The sequence below is a fragment of the Maniola hyperantus genome, chromosome 2 (genome assembly GCF_902806685.2).
Source record: "Maniola hyperantus chromosome 2, iAphHyp1.2, whole genome shotgun sequence".
NCBI lineage: Eukaryota > Metazoa > Arthropoda > Insecta > Lepidoptera > Nymphalidae > Maniola > Maniola hyperantus.
Genome location: NC_048537.1, coordinates 12,536,805 through 12,556,073, shown reverse-complemented (window position 1 = coordinate 12,556,073; position 19,269 = coordinate 12,536,805). Strand labels below are relative to the sequence as shown.

The following is a 19,269-nucleotide window of genomic DNA, read 5'->3' as shown; positions in this document are numbered from 1 at the left end:
ATCCACGCGGACGAAGTCGCGGGCATCAGCTATAGTCGGTTTATTTTTTCGAAATAACTTCTGCGTTCATAATCTACCATAAATCTACGATAGGTACCCGTACCTACATATCTAATCGCTAGCTATCGATATTATATCATGACTAATTCGATTTTCAAAAACCCTTTTTCACAATTTATTGGCTGTCTTTCTGGCTATCTCCATTGTTCAACTTATTTTCGACACAGATATATCGATTTTGGCAGGACTTTTTACCCGGTATCGATCGCAATTCGCAAGCGTCAGCTCCTAATAAATAAACACGCTAATAGATTTTTAAAAAATAAGCACGGTTTGTTAGTCGGTGGAAGTGTAATGAAAGTAACGTCCTTTAATGTCTTAATAGGTAGGTAAACTATTAATATGTAAATAATTATTGCATTCGATATATTTTTATGTATGCTAGGCAGTAGGCAGCTACTCTATAATTTATCGACATCTCATACTTAATGCATAAGCTCCGATGCAAAATATCCTTACCTACATAACAGATTAGTGTACAATTACGACTTCACACACACGACACAACCTCTATGAAACCTGTCTCAAAAGCAGAGAGTTGTCATACTTCTAGAGCAGCTGCATTCAGGCCCAAACACATTTACTGAGTTATGTATTAATCATACCTGCAGAATGGAGTGGAACTGAGGTCCAACATCATTTTTAGGGTTCCATAGCCAAATGACAAAAAAGGAACCCTTATAGATTCATCATGTCTGTCTATCTGTCTGTCTGTCCGTCTGTCTGTCTGTCTGTCCGTCCGTATGTCACAGCCACTATTTTCCGAAACTATAACAGCTATACTGTTGAAACTTGGTAAGTAGATGTATTCTGTGAACCGCATTAAGATTTTCACACAAAAATAGAATAAAAACAATAAATTTTGGGGGTTCCCCATACCTACTTATAACTGAAACTCAAAATAATTTTTTCATCAAACCAATACGTGTGGGGTATTTATGGATAGGTCTTCAAAAATGATATTGAGGTTTCTAATATCATTTTTTTCTAAACTGAATAGTTTGCGCGAGAGACACTTCCAAAGTGGTAAAAGTGTGTGTCGTCCCCCCCCTGTAACTTCTTAAATAAGAAAATGATAAAACTAAAAAAAAATATGATGTACATTACCAGGCAAACTTTCTTTGAGAATTTAATTTCAAAGTTGGCAAGGATAAAATATGTAGGTAATAATATACAGTCACCTACATGCCAGATGGTACACAAAAACCGTTATCAAAAGTCCGTCACGGATCGGTTGGCGTTGCAAATCGCATTGCAACATGACCCGTGACGACTTTGAACCTGGCCGAATTCTATGATGCTTAACCTTTATGTAACAAAAATTAAAGTAGTAAGAATTAAACGACCACTTGCTAAAGCGGTATACCTAATGTATATTTTTGTAGTTTTTACCGATTCTTTGCTGGTTTTTGGTTATAGGTTCATCATCATTAACATCAACCCATTACCGGAGGGGTTTAGCGCTGGCCCAATGTGAATTGGCAGACTTTACACACCTTTGAGAACATGGAGAACTCTCAGGCATGCAGGTTTCCTCACGATGTTTTCCTTCACCGTTAAAGCAAGTGATATTTATCTAATTGTTTTTGCGCGTGCCCGGAATCGAACCCTCGACCTCCCGAAAAGAAGGCGGACGTCTTAACCACTAGGCTATCACCGCTTATACTTTATAGGTTATTATTATATACGGTTATAGGTTATTTAGTTATAGGGGCGCATTCTGTACGGCTGTTCAAGCAATCTATCCTTAGACCAAAGTCCTACCAGCCAGGAAGATACTAAATCTTAATGATTTTTTTTTCTGTTTCAGGTTGCTTCTAACGAAGTTACTGGAAGGCTGAACGAGGACAGAGGTAACTAAATACATATTACGTTTTTAATTCCTAGGTAGGTAGTAAAAAAAATCTAAATTGGCTCAGTTCTAACACTCAGTTTAGAGTTTGTTGTAATCCCTACGTACACCTAGTTCCTACCACACGTTAGTTTTTGCATTTCACGAAGGCGAGTGGCTCATGCTTGTGTTTAAGTCGCATCGGTATAAGTAAGGTACACTAAATAAGTGCCGTTTGAGAGCGCTTGCTCGTGACTGATTGGTCCGACGTGCACGCACACTTACGCAATGCCCATGTATACGACGTAACCACAAGTAAAGTTCACTCGCCTTCGTGAATTGCAAGAACGGTACCTGTATCTGTTTAGCAGTGGCGTGCATGACATACAAGTATAATAGCACTGCTTACCCTAGTTGAAAACAGCTCAATCCTCATTTTTCGTTAAGCCCTTTTTGAAAATACATATTCCTAACTAACGCTACCCAGGTTACCCAGATTTCGAACCCTATTCACGTTTCTGCTGTTTATAATATAAACTTTTAGTCTCTTTTAAGCACCACTAAATATCAGCAATCACTACCCATATTATAAATACGAAAGTGTGTTTGTTCGTTGGTTTATTCGTTTGTCCTTCAATCACGTCGCAACAGAGTTACGGATCGACATAATTTTTTGCATGGATACCTACAGTCGTAGGCTACTTTGTATCCTGGAAATTCAAAGAGTTCCAACGGGATTTTTAAAAATCTAAATCCACACGTACGAAGTTGCAGGCATCAGCTAGTTAGGTAACATTTTCGTCATAAACTGTCATTTAGATATTTTGTTATTATAATGTAAGTATACGAGTAGATCCTAAATAGGTAACCTGTTGTGTCGAAAGAAAACCTTCTATTTGTTATTCGATCAAAAGGCAAATGCAGCAGGCTTTACAGACTCATGTAAAACTTCGAGATATCGCTATCTGACGAAACGGGGTTACGAAATGTCGAACGTTCACAGACCCGGTATTATACTTGTGGCCAACCACATGTCCTATACAGCTACAGCCTACAGTGAAATAGGTACCTTACACGATTTCCAACCCTCTCAGATGCTAAATAAAGGTGATTATCACGTGACTGTTTCCTTTGCTTGTCCCTGCAAATATTGTCTTATCGTGCGTTATGTCACACGATTCTGCGGCAATCGATTTTGATCCGTATTAATATACACAAAGGGTTCTAATTGAACAATTATGTCGTTCGTTTAATTCGTTGACACTTGAGAGTCATTGCGAATACCATGACGCGATGCGGTGGTTGGATGATCTAGTGAACTGTTACGAACTTACGGCCGTAAGAAAACTTAGGTACCTACCTAACTTAGGTACTCAGTAGGTACTTTACGTAGTTACCCAAGTAGGTACATACAAGCGTCTTAAGCTTTGTTCCACCACCCCCGGTCTCCCCTATACTTACGTGTTTGTACTTTTAGCAATGAATTAGGGTAGCTTGAAGTTGTTAAGTCGTTGTAGTCATATAGAGGAAGAGCCTGTGACGGCCAGACCTTAGTTATTTTATAATAGCTAGCAATGCATGACCTGATTTCTAATACTAATCCGAAGAAAATATAATAAAGTAACCTTTTATACTTTGACAAAAGATTGTATACACCTTTGTTACCTGTTATCTGCCAAAACCACGATGATCCAAACTTCATAGTTGCTGATCGTTCCTCCCCATGTTGAGAACAAAGCGCACAGAAACTTTTAGCTTTTATAAAATAACGAAGGTCTGGCTCATGGGCTCTTAGTCCAGTGCACCATCGCCGTTGTGCTCACAGCTCTGTAGTGTGACTTGATTCATACAGTTCTTTGTATAACAACTTACAAATCGTACACGAGTACTCGCGCGTTCAGTGTAACGTCTTGCAGTTAGCATCGCGCTTTAGATACGTCTGTTTTGAGGCTTAGTAGCCCGAACTTCATGGTCGTTCACAGGCTTGCACGGCGATTCGTAAGTTCGCATGTGAAGATTAGAGTGGGCATAAGAAGAAGCGTCCGATCCGAACTAAAAATAGGAATGACTTTTTAACTATTGTGACATCTAACTGGAATAACCATATTGTACCTACAGACAATAACTGACCAGTCTTTTTATAAAAAACAAATTTTTTGCCTCGTTACGGTAAAATTTTCAATTAGGAATTAACACCTTTTATCAACTATAAAATCTACTTAGTTAATGAATAAATAATAAGCTCCCGATTTGGTTGTAACCACCTTGTGCCGTGGATATGCAATCAGCTGGCGCGGCGATGGCAAACCGCAAGCGTTCGTACTTCGTCCAGATGTGAACACTTGAATAATGAACACATTTCGGCCACACCTGCACCTCATTGATGATGGAAGTTTTTACTCAACATGCAACACTACCTACTTTGGTGAAATGACACCAAGTAAGTAATTTGCATAAATAAGTAGGTGATCATAGAGCAAGGGGTACATATTTTGTATTAACTGATACGCCCCGGCTTTGCCCGAGTGGAACTTTTGAAAATACCTGAGTGGAATTGCCCGTCTGAAAATCCAAATACTTACCGATTTTCAAGGATGTAGTCTCTGAGGAAATATTATACTTACCTACCTAGGTACCTATTAAATTATTATAATAAGTTAGTCTTTAATAATTCAATGGATGTATAGGACTTGGAAAATGACTTTCATATAATTTTCCATCCCAGAACCCTTGAGGGTGGAATTTCCAAGACACGTGAAACATGTTATAGTTTTCATTTTTAACCGAAAGTTCGAATACCAACCAGTGTTCCTGGTTATACTTACGTGAAAAATGACGGACTTTTATACGAAATTTTATCCCCTTTTTAACCCCCTTAGAGGTAGGTACCTAAAATTTCTTCCTAGTGAGTCCCAACGATAATAAAATAGAACCCGCTACCTTTCTCATATCGTCAATCTATCATGATTCATGACGGAAAACGCCCTACCTAGTCATGGAAATCTATCTATTTAAACTAAGTTTTAAGTTTATCTTTCTATCTGCTTCATAGCTGTTTTTATTAAGTAGGTAGTAAGTTAGTAGGTAAGAAGTAGTTAGGTAAGTAGTTACCCATACAGATAATATCTACATCGTAGTTTATTATAGAAACACTACATTCTTTGACCGGTTATCTTATCTTATCTATAGAGGCTCCCCGATGTTGTTGCGACGGACGGAGAGATCTACTTTATTATCTACTCTTTGTTCCACCTTAATGAGAACATAATACTTAATATTAAGTATATCGTTTATTTATTTATGTTTGTTTGGTTAGGTGTTATAAGCCCCACTACCTACCAAATTTCGTGACTCTAGGTCAACGGGAAGTACCCTATAGGTTTTCTTGACAGACACGACGGACAGACAAACAGACAGACAGACAGCAAAGTGATCCTATAAGGGTCCCTTTTTCCTTTTGAGGTACGGAACCCTAAAAAGATCCTACTCTTATCTATCCTTTGTCCGATAGAGATAGTCCTTTACCCGATACGAAAAGTCTGCGTAGAAATGGGAACGATTCGATGTGAAAGTGTTACAACTTTCTATAGCCTGGACAGTTGTAGCTAATCCGAGATATAAGATTACAATCGGTACAAAGTACAGTTGAACGCACGAGTGAACCAATATTTAGGCTTTGAACAGCTGTTTAATCGGTACTCGACGGTTTAGATTAAGTTGTACTTAGTTATTCCGAATTTTCCGCTCGAACGGAAAAAACAGATTCACGCACATTATGAACTTGATTAATTTGATGTAAAAATACTTAAAAATGAAGAAAATAATATGTTACCTACCATGAGGCATGAACTTATTATTTTTATTATAATAACATATTAAGTACCTATACTTAGTCCGCAACAGGTCGAATGGCAATCGGGGAGGTAACGCCCCGCACACACCCGGTGCGGGTGACGTGCGGGTGTGCGGAGCACCCCCCCGCCTAATGTCCCGATTGCCATCTCAACCTGTCGCAGACTATAGGTATAAATAATAACCCCTTTAAGTGTCGTAATCCCTTCCTAATAAACACATAATGGCCGTGGTTGCTTTGGGATATTAACGCAGTGAGCTCTCAGATCTTTTCGTATAGGTATAGTCCGCGACAGGCTGAAATAGCAATCGGGGTATGAGGCGGGGGGATGCCTCGCATACCCGCACATCATACCGCGCTCGGCCGCACTGGGTTAGCGCGGGGGCTGTGCGGGCGTGCGGGGCGTTTTATCTCCGATTGCCTCAACCTATCGCGTACTATATTTCTTCACAGGTTAATAAAGTACCATACCGGTTGCCTACTGTAGGCATTGCCTAGGTGCTAGTTTCCTATTACGTAGGTAGATATTTCTATATAAATTCTGCATTAATATGAGCTAAAGCTACATTATTATTTTCTCTTCGTACAAACATAGTGCAATAAAAAAAATATAGAATAGCGGGGAAATAGTATTTTGCCTCTGTATTCGAATCAACGGCGCATGCACTTTACTTACCTAAGTAGTAGGTATATATTACCTATTGTATTTGTACAGTACCTACGCGGCAGAGAACAATGTACATCGACCTAGAAAGAGTTAGCGATTTTGTAAAGCATTGTCGCAGTCGTTGAGACCGACAAAACGTCACATACATAGATAAAATTATTATTCACTTATCTGTGGTCACATAGGTATGAGTGACAGAGATAACGCTCTACAAAGCCAAAATCTCATTGTAAAGGTCAATGTAGAAATTACTTTCTGCCGTTTACTGTACCTATCATGGTATCAATCGCCGACACGATACGGCGCGGCGAAGTCAAATATAAAAACCTAATCTATACTAAAATATTATAAATCCGAAAGTGTGTCTGTCTGTCTGCTAGCTAGCTAGCAGACAGACAGACTGTCTGCTAGCTAGCTGTCTAGCTTTTCACGGCCCATCCGTTTAACCGATTTTGACGAAATTTGGGACAGAGATAGCTTGCATCTTGGGAAAGGACATAGGCTACTTTTTATCCCGGTAAATCAAAGAGTTCCCACGGGATTTTTAAAAACCGAAACTCACGTACGAAGTCGCGAGCATCACCTAGTAATTTAGCTATGTAGGTACCTATCTAGCCTTCAGTCTCAGAAAAATCAATGAGAATCACATTATTAGCCGTGCTCTGACGTCACAATACAATTAATTCCTGACAGACAAGTCGATCTTTTGCAGATCACATATTATCACGTAGGTATGACCCCACAAAATGGCAATTAGCTTTAGATAAGATACAGATTTTCTACTATAGGTACAATCAATTTTATTAATACCTGTAGCAAAGAATTCTTTCAATTTTATTTTTAAAGAAATTGTGTCATGAATAATGTCGTTGGACTAACGGCCGTAATTATTACATCGATCTATCTGGATTCTGTAAAAATTATTATTAATTAAATCCACGGTATTCTGTCGATAATCAAAGGATAACCTCCTTGTTTAAAAGTCGGTTAAATACATTTTTCGCTAAAAAATTGTTGCTAAGTAACTTATCGACAGATTAATTATAAAATCACAAATGACAAACTGCACTATTTGCCCGATTGGCATTAATCATTTGTACGTGACAGGTCAAGGTCAAAGTCAAATAGTTTATTCGAAATAGGTAATAAATTACACTTTTTGATGGTCGGTTGTTGCATTTGTAAGATGATGATAATAGTGTTGATAATTTCTATCCCGCACCGGGTTAGAGCGGGGGCTGTGCAGGTGTGCGGGGCATCCCCACCCCTATTGTCATCTCGACCTGTCGCGTACTATACCTACCTACACAATACATATAAGAGTCGGTTAACGAATAGTAGTTTTAGCTTGAATATAATTTGATAATGTAAGGTATAACAGTAGATTATTGTGGGCAATATAATCCTGCCTAACTTTTGCGTAGAGCATACAAAATCAATGAAGTATACCTATTGTGGTTCTTTGTTAGTATAACACGACTATAGGTAATATAATTTCTATTGTAATGCTTCCTGATTTTTATTGTTAACTGTTGTTTGTGCCAAACATAACAAAAAAAGGTCAACGAATGCATTTCATTGTTTCGTAATCGTTTTCGTTGTTGTTTGAATTTCCCTTCCAACCTAAGTTACTATGTTAGTTAGTGATTAATAATATTAACATGAGTCTTAAAGCCATATTAATCGCAGAAATTTTGTCTTTACAGAGTTCGCAACGACATGGGGGCAAAGTCCCGGGAGTTAATACTGCTCCTGGCAGTGTGTGCGCTTGCAATCTGCGAGTCTGTCAACAAGACTGTAAAGAAAGAAAACAAGGACTCCGACAACTTCCTCGCCCAATACGATGAAGAATATGACACGGACGACCAAGAAGTACTGTTCAACGAAGACAAGCCATGCCCCAGAGACTGTCTGTGCGCTGTCTCACAAGGGTACCGTATGGCTAAATGCAATCGTCTAGAACTCAACACACAGAAGTTTGGGGACGATATCACTGACCTGGTAATTGAAAACTCTGCAATCCCCGTCCAACTCGATGACTATATTTTCAAAAAGCTGGGTCTGGACAAAGTTGCAACAATTAAGATTGTTAACAGCACTATCACGTCTGTCGGATCTAATGCCTTCCACGGACTTCACGAGCTTTACGCTGTAAACTTATCTAACAATAAACTTAAAAGATTACACCCTGAAACTTTCGCCAGCAATAAAAAATTGCTACTGCTCACACTTTCTAATAACCCGCTGAAATTCCCTGCACCTGGATCACAAGAGTACTTCCTAAATGCTTCATCAGTGCAAGAACTTGATATCTCATACTGTAACATGCAGTACATCACTGCAAATACCATCAAGAATATGCCCGGCCTAATGTATTTGAACTTAGCCGGAAACAATTTGTCCGAGATGGAGGCTGATACGTTTAAGACTCTTCTTGATTTAGAAGAAATAGACTTAAGCGACAACAACATCAAATCCTTGCCTAACGATATTTTCTCTGAGAACACAGAGCTTGCTACGCTCCATATCCAAAGAAACCCGATTGATTCAGTGTATGGACTACAAATTTCAGACTTGCTGACTCTGAATGCAGGGCAGACAAATATCAAATTTGTAGGACCGTCTATGTTCAATGGAATGACATACATTGCCAACCTTAACCTAAGCGGTAACAGTATTGAGAAAATTCATAATCAAGCCTTCCACAAATTGGTTGAGCTTAACTACTTAGACTTATCGTACAATGATTTGGACTTCATTTCAAGCGCACTTATTAAGGAAAATATTGAATTAGACATCTTCAAAATCTCCAACAACCCAAGACTGAAGCATTTGCCTGTGGAAGGATTCAATTGCTCCGCTGAACAGTTTAATATTTATTTGTTTGATGCCTCCAACTGTGGACTTGAAGAAATTTATGACGATTCTCTAAAAACATTTACGGCATTATCACAAATTAACTTATCTGGAAACAAAATTAAATCCATTAATAAACACGTATTCTCCCGCAGTCCGAAACTGGTTGAAATCAATCTATCATATAATATGTTAACCACCTTAGAAGCTCAAGTTTTTGCGAATAACAAAGATCTTGGGAAATTATACCTTCAAGGAAACCCGTTGCAAGTACTTTCCGCCGAAGTGTTCGTAAACACACCGCTGCTCTCCTTGCTAGACATGAGTCATGCAGATTTAACAGCTCTTTGGAAAGTAGAAAAGAACCAACCGACTACGCTCCTAAATAATCTAAGTTTCCTAAACGTTTCATACAACCGCATTACTGAAATCAAGCAAACAGAATTAGATACTATGCACAAGCTGAGATCACTCGATATTAGCAACAATCCATTAACATGCAACCGCGAGTTTGAGAATCTTATGACATGGTTGAGTAAGCACAAAGTATCGCCAAACGTCAACTCTGCTCTTATTGCTAATCTAGGTAAAGATACGAAGGAAGATGATGGCGCATATAGTTGGGAATTCCTTTCGCAAAAAACATGCGGTACACCTGTGAAGCATCCTATTGAACCGCTTCCATCCTTATCAGATGAGGAAATATGGGAGAGAATCGACAAAGACGCGGAAGGAAACTTTGACTTGAAAGATACGCTCGATGACGGTAAAATAGCTGACGATACAAAGATGACGAAGGAGGATGGAAACAAAATTTACGACGATGATAATGCTGATGATCTCGATGATGGTGGTGAGGAAGACGACGATGAGGAAGAAGATTATGACGAGGATGATGACAATGTCGATCTCAAAGTGAAGCTGATCGAAAAACCATCTTCCGCTCCCAAACCGACAGCAGCAACGCCGAAAGAAAAGGTTAAGATTGATATCAAACTGTTAGAAAACGATAACATGTATGATGATCTCGAACCAGATGTGTATGTGCAGGCACAGTCAGCGGAAGCTCAACACGGCCGGTACGATTATTTATGGCCAATGTTGATAGCTATCTTGGGAGCACTATTACTTCTGCTCGTTATCGCTAAAGTAATGATGGTAGTGTGCAGTAGGAGGAACAAGCAAGTGAGATACAACAGTGCCATAATCGCTGCGATGAGCCAGCCCGGCCGCACAAAGAAGGACTGCGGATTAGTGTACCAACAGCTGTCGGAGGACTTGACGAGTCCTGCCACTCCCAAGCTCAACCGCTACGCGCCTCTGCCCAGCGTCACCGTGAAGGCATCCAACATGTCGTATGAGAGCAGTCCCTTCCACCACAGCAATATCGTGCCGGAGGCGGTGTGAGTCGCGCGGTACAAATTAATATTATTGTAAACACATTAAATTAACAACTGCGTTAACGTTTATATAAGCAGTAAGTGATAGATATAAGCGCTAGTCAATGCTACCTTCATATCTTAACAGATTGAGCATGAAGTGCCTTGCGATTGGCAAACAATTACCGAACAATGTCGCGACCCATTCCGTAAACCTAGCGCTTGTTTTATAATTATAGAGAGGAAAGTAACAAATGGAAGTCAAATTACAACAAATTAATGTAAGATATACATAATTATATATTATACAAATTAGTTAATAGGTATTATTTTATGTACTTAAAATTAATAAAAATTAAACAATAATTTGTTATGGTCTTTTATTGGTAACAGTTGCTTATAGCTTATAACTTGTAACAAGAGTATAATATCTATTTTAATTTATGTTTATATTACTTACAATAATAAATATGTAGTAGACTTAGTATATGACCAAAGAGTCTTCTAACAGTTTTGATAAGTCTTCTTCAGTTTGTGGTACCGGAGTTAATTTTAATAGACGATGCTGAAAAATTAAATAAATCAGTATATTATTATAATAACAAAGATAAGTTGTAAAAAATAATAACAAGATAATGCCCGCGACTTCGTCCGCCTGGATTTGGGTTTTAAACATTTCGTGGGAACTATTTGATTTTCCGGGATAAAAAATAAATTATCTCCTTCCCCGGGATGTAAGCTAACTCTGTACTAAATTTCATCAAAATCAGTTAAACTATTGGGTCGTGAAAAGCTAGCAGAGATACAGACAGACACTTTCGTATTTATAATATTAGTAGGTATGGATATGGATTATATAATTCAATCCAATATCCTGGTGAACTTGGGCCGACCTTCTATGGATAAAATGTAGGTATTTACATACAAAAGTGCATATTATTAACAGCTTGACCCTAAAACATTGAGGTGAACAAGTATAAAAATGGTGTAAAACTACGATAACGACATTTTCTTACAATGCCCGGTCTACACTCGCGTCACGAAAGCCCGCGAACGCCACGAATCAATATGTGCAGGATGGTTTCAAACATCCGTATTCGCACTGAACAGCGTTTCCCGTCCGATGTCGGTTGAATTGTCCACTATATAGACTGCGAAAAGTTGTGAAACTTTGCGAGTCAAGAGATATTTTTCGCGTAGAAATCACACTCGCTAATCGAGGCATTTAACTGCCACTGAGTTTCCACGACATTTTAAAAAAACTAAATCCACGGTCACGGACGAAGTTCCTGGTATAATCATCATCATCATCATCATCATGATCAACCCATCACCGGCTCACTACAGAGCACAGGTCTCCTCTCAGAAAGAGAAGGGTTTTGGCCATAGTTTACCACGCTGGCCAAGTGCGGATTGGCAGACTTCACACACCTTTGAGAACATTACGGAGAACTCTCAGGCATGCAGGTATCCACACGATGTTTTCCTTCACCGTTAAAGCGAGATATTTTCATTACTTAAAATATAGCCAAATCCTTCTGGCATAATAAAATAGCCAAATCTGTCATCTATCCTAATATATAAAGAAAGAGTACGAATTTTATCAGTTTGTGTAGGTATATTATGTAGAGGATACTCTCCGGGACTACTGCGCCAATTTGAAAAATTCTTGGACCATTTGAAAAATTTATTCCAGACTAGTTGATGCCCACGACGCGTGGATTTAAATTTTCAAAAATCCCGTGGGAACCGTTACTCTTCAGGTTTTAAACTATACCCATGCAAAAAATCACGTCAATCCGTTGCTCTGTTGCGACGTGATTGAAGGACAAACCAATAAACCAACAAACAAACACACTTCCACATTTATAATATGGCTACAAATTATGTTATTCAATCCGTAATTTAAAATAATGTACCTGTGGCAAAGCTCCTTTGACCAATTTAGGTATATCCTCAACAGTATATCCCAGGGCTCCCAATCCATTTTCAATATTCATAAGGTCCATGTACTTCAATATGACTTCTGATAATACAATCCCAGCGTCGCACAGTGAATCGCCTAGAACAAGCTAGGTGGACAAAAGTCAATTCAAAGAATCACTTAATTGATGGTCATTTGTCACTAATGATTACCCAGGGATCATTAATCCAGGTAATAATTACGCCAAACATTCCATTACGATAAGTTATACACATTTGAAGTCAGGTGATAAGGTAATTACATTTACGTAAACAATTTAGTTGCAATTGTGCAGTGCTTTCGAGAACACCTATTAAAATTTGTGCTGAATATTATAGTTTCTGCTATGATAGATTTCACTTTAGAGGGTAAGTACTTTCTTATTTTACTTCAAATTGATTCTAATAACAGATAATGTGTAGTCTAAAATTTTTTGAACAAAACACTCAAAAAAATGTCGTCTTTTTTAAATATCTTTATTTCCAAGGAATGTAACTTTTTGTATCCACATGTATCCAGTCTAATTTTTTTATATAATATAGCTACTACTCTAAGCTTCAATATGATATATAATTTTAATACTACAACGATTCCAATTCATCGTAATAAATTTTTTTCAGAACACGTGCATTCCATTTCGAAAATAGAATTTTTCGAAGAGTGACGGAAACATGCCAAAGAAGAGAGAAATGCTCGTCTAATGAGTTTTATTACTGAAAAATTTTCTATAACTGATATGACTCCTGACTCACGGAGGAGTATTCAGTCACAAATAGCAAGTGTTTCGTTAAAATTAGCTGAAAAGTGGACTGCATCGAAAATGGTGGAGGATCGTTTTCTTCAGAAAAATAAAAGTTGGCTCGAGGGGACAGACATACAATTTAAAGTTAGCATACATCAGGCTTGTCCTTCCACATCATCTGAAGGAAGTCGGCCTCAAGGGAGACCTAAAAAGAATTTTGAAGAAACATCTTTCAAAACCAAAAAACGCAGGGTTGAAGATTTAGTGCAATCGCGCAGTGCTTGTGAGTTAACTACAGCTGCGGAAGTGGCACATCGTTTGTCGGGTCACAGAAACGTAGCTTCTTTGATAAGAAGACCTGGGCGCGTTTGGAACCCTCGTAGCTTTAGTTTTAAGTTTGCGTTATAATTATCACCACTATATTATCTTACAAATCTAACACTATACCAGACAATCAATAAGAGTAATTTATTACCTATTTTGAATAAATCATTTGACTTTTGACTTTTGACTTTTTGAAGTTCGGAATCTCCAGAAAAAAGGAAATCTGGTGGTGATGTTTGTAGTGGTAGGCGATTAAATATTGACGAGGCATTAGCTTATTATGTAGATTCTAGGTGTACCAGTCACGCTTATAAAAAGACGCGAAAGTGGTCATTAAAGGCGGGACATGAAGTGTTTCCATCTTATCATAGTCTCTGTAAAGCCAAAAAATCGTGCTATCCTTCGCAGGAAGACATTTCCGTGACCGAAACGCGCGCTGATATTAAGCTTCAAGCTATTTTGAATAAAACTGTTGAACGTTTGATTGAAGTGCAGACTTGTTGTATATGCTCTTGATAACATCCGATCCTGTAATAAACTCACTCAGAGAAGTGCCAAGAAAGAAGACTGAGAAATTACCAGTAGAAGTACTAAATTTGATTGTCCCTCCTTCAATACCAACACATCAGATATCACGTAATATTCAACCGTGTGATGAAGAAGATTACGTGATATCTGATTCGTCTGATTGTGAAAGTGATGATGAGTGCTCTGATTAATTATATTATTGTATACTTTTAGGTTTTGTTTATTTTAAGGTAGTTTTAAGTGATTTTAACTGGTATTTTATGTTGTTTTATTTTCTTCTTTAACTTGTTATTATATTACTGATTTTAATCATATTATTTTTTACACCAAATTTGATTTTTTATTTTAAAAAATTCTGAAACCTTTAAATAATTATTTAATTATAATTTATGCAGTATCACAACAAAATATAATTTTTCATAGCTATAATAATTAGAATCCACAAAAAAATGTTTTTGTCCAGCTAGCTTGTTCTAGACGATTCACTGTGCGTCGCTCCGATTCTTCGCGGAGACATCTTCGCCGAGGAGTTGAGCGGCTTCGAGATGTTTATCGGGATCGCTGGCGGCGGTAAAGCGGAATACCGCTGGAGCCGTTACCGTTACCGCTAGGCCGTGGGGTATGATCGGGTCGGACCTGAAAGGAATTTTCGCTATTAGATCTCTCACTCTTGTATTGTCTCGCTCTCGTATAGACAACAGCTCATATGAGTGCGCGAGAGGGAATCGGTTTGCTGGGGCTAATAATTACCGTTAGATAGGTACCGATAGGCCATGGGGTATGAATTATGATTGGGTTGGAGCTGCAAAAAAATATCACTGTCAGAAGTCTATAGCTTGTATTTTATCTCACTCTCGAATAGGCAATAGCTCATATGAGTGAATAAGAGGGAGTCGGCTTAACCTGGAAGTGTGAGAAAGTGGAACACCGCTAGAGCTGTTACCGTTACTGGTAGACCGTGCGGTATGACTGGGTCGGAGCTGAAAGGAATTTTCACTATCAGAAAGGTCTCTCTCTTGTATTGTCTCACCTTCGTATAGGCTCATAGCTCATATGAGTGAACGAGAGGAATTAGTATTATATTAGAGGGAGCGACGTCGGCCATCGTGGCCGCAATGTGCATCTGAACGGGAAAAGTGTTTGCGCAGCGACTGTAAGACATGACATGACATGACATTATTGACTTACCCATAATCCTCGGGTACGAATGTCTTCACGTTCCCAGCGATGGGATATGCGAGGCCGTGGCAGAGGTGCACGCCCGCGTTGCCGATGCCCACGCCGGCCATCGTGGCCGCGAGGTGCATGCTCGACCGAGCCTCTATGTCGTCAGGGTTATGTACTGAACGAGAGAAGAATTTGCGTAGCGACTGTAAATAAATGAACCGAAAATATAGTTTTTAGGGTTCCAAAACGGAAAAAGAAAAAATCTCAAAAGGAAAAAGGGACCCTTATAGGATGACATTGTTATCGGTTGGGTCTGTCTAGAAACCTATAGGACCTTCCCGTTGACCTAGAATCATGCATTTTCGCAGGTAGCTTGGTCTACAGATTTTCATTTATTTTTATGATATAGGATAATAAAGCTAAATAGTAAATACATATCATGTGTCTGTACTATAGCTACTCACTGAATGCAAAGAATTCTTGAATTGAAATTAATCAGATCCGTATTTTACGGTTGAGGTAAAAAGTTCACGTGCGATCAGTATTTTTATACATACTTGCAAACAGAATCGAGCCCAAACATCAGATATCGGATTGCTGCCTTGATAAACTGGTCGCAGCGCCGGATTTTCTGGAGCGGGCCCTCTTTCCGTATACGGAATTGCCGTAAAACTTTCGAGCGCATGGCAGAACACGTCGAATCCGGAAAATATTGCGACATTTCTAGGCACTGTGAGTGTGTGTAGGGGGTCTATTAAAGCTAGTACTGGACGTAGGGCTGCATGGGATATACCGGTTTTTGCACTGATTTCTTCAAAGTCGAATATACTCAGTCCTGTAGTTTCGCTGCCGGTACCACTTGTTGTGGGAACTAAAAAATTTAATGTTGGGTTAAAATTAAAATTATAAGCACTATTATATAATAATTTAATTACTTAAAGTTAAAACGCACATAGCTCCGAAAAGTTAAGAGGTGCGTGCCCGGGATCAAACCCCCGACCTCCGAATAGGAGGCGGAAGTCTACTCCTAACCACTAGGCTATCACTAGACAAATCACACACTTGCAATTAAAGGCTTCAAAGGAACTGTGACTGGTTTCCCCTTGCCCACGGGCTGGTTCACGTAGTCGAGGAAGTCCGCGTTGGGGTCGCAGTAGTAGAGGTTCGCCGCCTTGCACGTGTCCATTACTGACCCGCCTCCGATGGCTACGAAACCGTCGAACTGACCCTCCTTGGCGAACTGGATGGCCTCCTTGAAACTAGTAAAAATAATGTCATTATACTGAGTTGTTAGATTTATACAGATACTTGAGTTATTAGATTATTAGAGATAGAAATAGGCATGAGTTTGTCACTATGAATAAAATCAAACTTTATTTATCTTTAACTATACCCTTACCCATGCAAAAAATCAGGTCAATTTGTTGCTCCTTTGCGACCTGATTGAAGGACAAAGAAACACACTTTCGCATTTATAATATGGGTAGCGATGTGCATACCTTGAATCAGTAGGTTCCACTTTAACTCTATCATAAACTTTATAATTGACTCCATTTCTCGTCAGCGAGTCCAGTACAGCTTTCATAGGTTTCAGAGAAACTACATTAGGGTCTGTCATCACACAGACATTCTTTGTGCCAAGGTTGACCAAGTCTTGTCCCAGTTCCTTTGTGACTCCAAGACCATACCTGACTGTTGTGCATTTTATCTGAAACATTGTTTTTATGTATCAACATAAAGGATGCAAAAAGCAAAGGATGGAAAATGTTGGTGCTACTTAAGAAGCCCATGTCTAACCATGGATCATTTTTTTTAAAATTCATAGCCTAGCGCTTGTCTGCAATCAGACCTGGTGGCAAGTGATGATGCAGCCTAAGACGAAGCATGCTTTCCAAGAAGATGCCTATTCACTCTTGACTTGATAATAATAATTTATTGAGATGAGGTCCAGTTGCAAAAGCTTATATATCAGTTGATTGCTTGTTAAGTTAACCCAAGCTGGTCAATGTATAGGCAACCTACTTTAAAAGTTCAATTAGGTCTTTCTTCAGAGCTGTATGTATGTATAAAAAACCACAACCAAATCTGTCCAGCTAAAAGTGAAACAATTAAGGATATACATTACGAGTTGAATTGAGAACCTCTTTTTTTAGAAACCAGTTGAAAACATCTAATAATAACCATTAATCCTAAGAATTGAACATCACATTCTTAATTGATCCATATTCAAAGTAACCTGGGAGCCCACTGCATTGTCATCCTAAGTAATCTTCTAACATGTAATGTCATCAACAGAAGTCACACTGGCTGAAAAGAGATAGCATGAGCAGCAGTAAATAATCGATACCCACAACCACTCTGTTATGAGTGAAAGATTGAGAAGAAACTTCTAGCACTATCAAAAAGGGTCAATACCCACAACAATGAGATAGATATAACCACTCAAAGCGAGATATAACAATCATTGATTACACAATCATTTTATGAATATTTTTATTACCTCAAAGGCATAATCCTTGGAGATTGTTGAGTTTGTTACATGAAAATTACCTCTGTGACTGTGGGCTGGACACTGGCAACTGAAATAAAGAAAAATAAATAAGTTAGTAGGGTGATTAAGTAACTTAAGTAAATATGTACAATGTACATTGTACATGTGTATTTCATCAAAATCCATACTAATGTTATAAACATATAAGTGTCTCTGTTTTCTGTCTGACTATACATTTTACAGCCCATCTGTTTAACTGATTATGACGAAATTAGCTACCGAGGCAGCTAGCTAGCTTCCAGGTGTGAAAGCACTTCCAAGCATTTGAATAAGGTACATTTACATAATATTGCCACAGTTTATCCCAGTAGCTATTTAACTATCTGTTACTGCCAAATCAATAATAATCACTCTATCTGCAATCTAGCAATATGTTTCTTGATTCTTAGTACCATTCATAAGTATTTGTCAAAAGATACCATACAATTTTTGATAAATTATAACAATGTAGCTAGGTATGATAATATGTAGGTAACTTATTGATAGATTACTTACAGATAGAATAATTATTAATTTTGGCTGTTAATGAACAATATAAGTAGGTACCTGGTTCCAGATTAGCTTTCGCTTTCTATTTGGTAGCTAAACAAACATAAATGAAGTGAATATCCATAATATTATTTATCACTTAAAATTAAAACAATTTTAAGAGTTAGAAATAGTTAGTCAGTATATTGAACCAAAGGGGCAATTGCTGTATATACTATATAGGTACAATTTTCTGATACTTACGAAGCAATATTAATAGTCCTCAACAAGTCAAACACTCTTTTACGGGAAACCATGGTTTAATAATATCACCAACTTCACGCTTAGAAAGCAAATATTAACTCGTTTATTATAATTATTAATAATCAAGCAAATACGAAGGTAAGCTTGTAACATGAAACAAGAAAGCATTTAAGTATATTATCATAAACGACTGTATTTGTTGTTGATTTGATAGAACTTTATACTTTGCACATGAGAACTGATAAGAAAACACCAACTGATAACACTGCTATCAGGCTACACGTAATAACATTTTACGAATGATACCTAGCCAAACCAAATATTTACTTGCTTACTATTAAATTGATTTTAAATTTAATAAAACAGTCGAATTTAAAGATTTTTAAAGACAGAGAAGTTCAATGTTGACATCACAGAGTACATTATATATGTTGACATCGATCATTGATATACCTAGTTTGTTTGGTTTGGTATTATGCAATTATGCATCTTATCGCGAAGAACTACCGTTTATTTTTCAGGGGAAGCAAAAAACGATTACCTAACTGACATTTCCACTACCTGGGTTGCCAGTTTTTCCCACAAAATAAAATAGTGTTCAGAGCACACGAGTATA

At 38.0% G+C, this 19,269-nt stretch overlaps 2 protein-coding genes across 4 annotated transcripts; one reads left to right on the top strand and one right to left on the bottom strand.

Annotated features, from left to right (window-relative positions):
* Positions 1 to 8,130: 8,130 nt before the first annotated feature.
* Gp150 (glycoprotein 150) lies at positions 8,131 to 11,012 on the top strand. The gene has a single exon (XM_034975697.2). The coding sequence runs from the start codon at positions 8,131 to 8,133 to the stop codon at positions 10,672 to 10,674; it is 2,544 nt and encodes an 847-aa protein (XP_034831588.1). The 3' UTR covers positions 10,675 to 11,012.
* On the bottom strand, positions 9,498 to 19,007 carry T3dh (Type III alcohol dehydrogenase). Of its 3 annotated transcripts, none has more exons than XM_034975778.2 (10): positions 18,989 to 19,007; positions 18,654 to 18,732; positions 17,871 to 17,949; positions 16,870 to 17,078; positions 16,433 to 16,629; positions 15,928 to 16,241; positions 15,392 to 15,573; positions 14,700 to 14,839; positions 12,566 to 12,696; positions 9,498 to 11,211 (listed from the first exon to the last, which is right to left on the bottom strand). In XM_034975778.2, the coding sequence occupies exons 2-10, from the start codon at positions 18,704 to 18,706 to the stop codon at positions 11,128 to 11,130; spliced, it is 1,389 nt and encodes a 462-aa protein (XP_034831669.1). In that variant the 5' UTR covers positions 18,707 to 18,732; positions 18,989 to 19,007; the 3' UTR covers positions 9,498 to 11,127. The 3 variants fall into 3 exon arrangements, with proteins under 3 accessions (XP_034831669.1, XP_069360525.1, XP_069360529.1); XM_069504424.1 differs by lacking the exon at positions 18,989 to 19,007 and adding an exon at positions 17,552 to 17,677 and having other exon boundaries at positions 18,654 to 18,693; XM_069504428.1 differs by lacking the exons at positions 18,654 to 18,732; positions 18,989 to 19,007 and adding an exon at positions 18,468 to 18,486.
* Between the last annotated feature and the right edge of the window lie 262 nt (positions 19,008 to 19,269).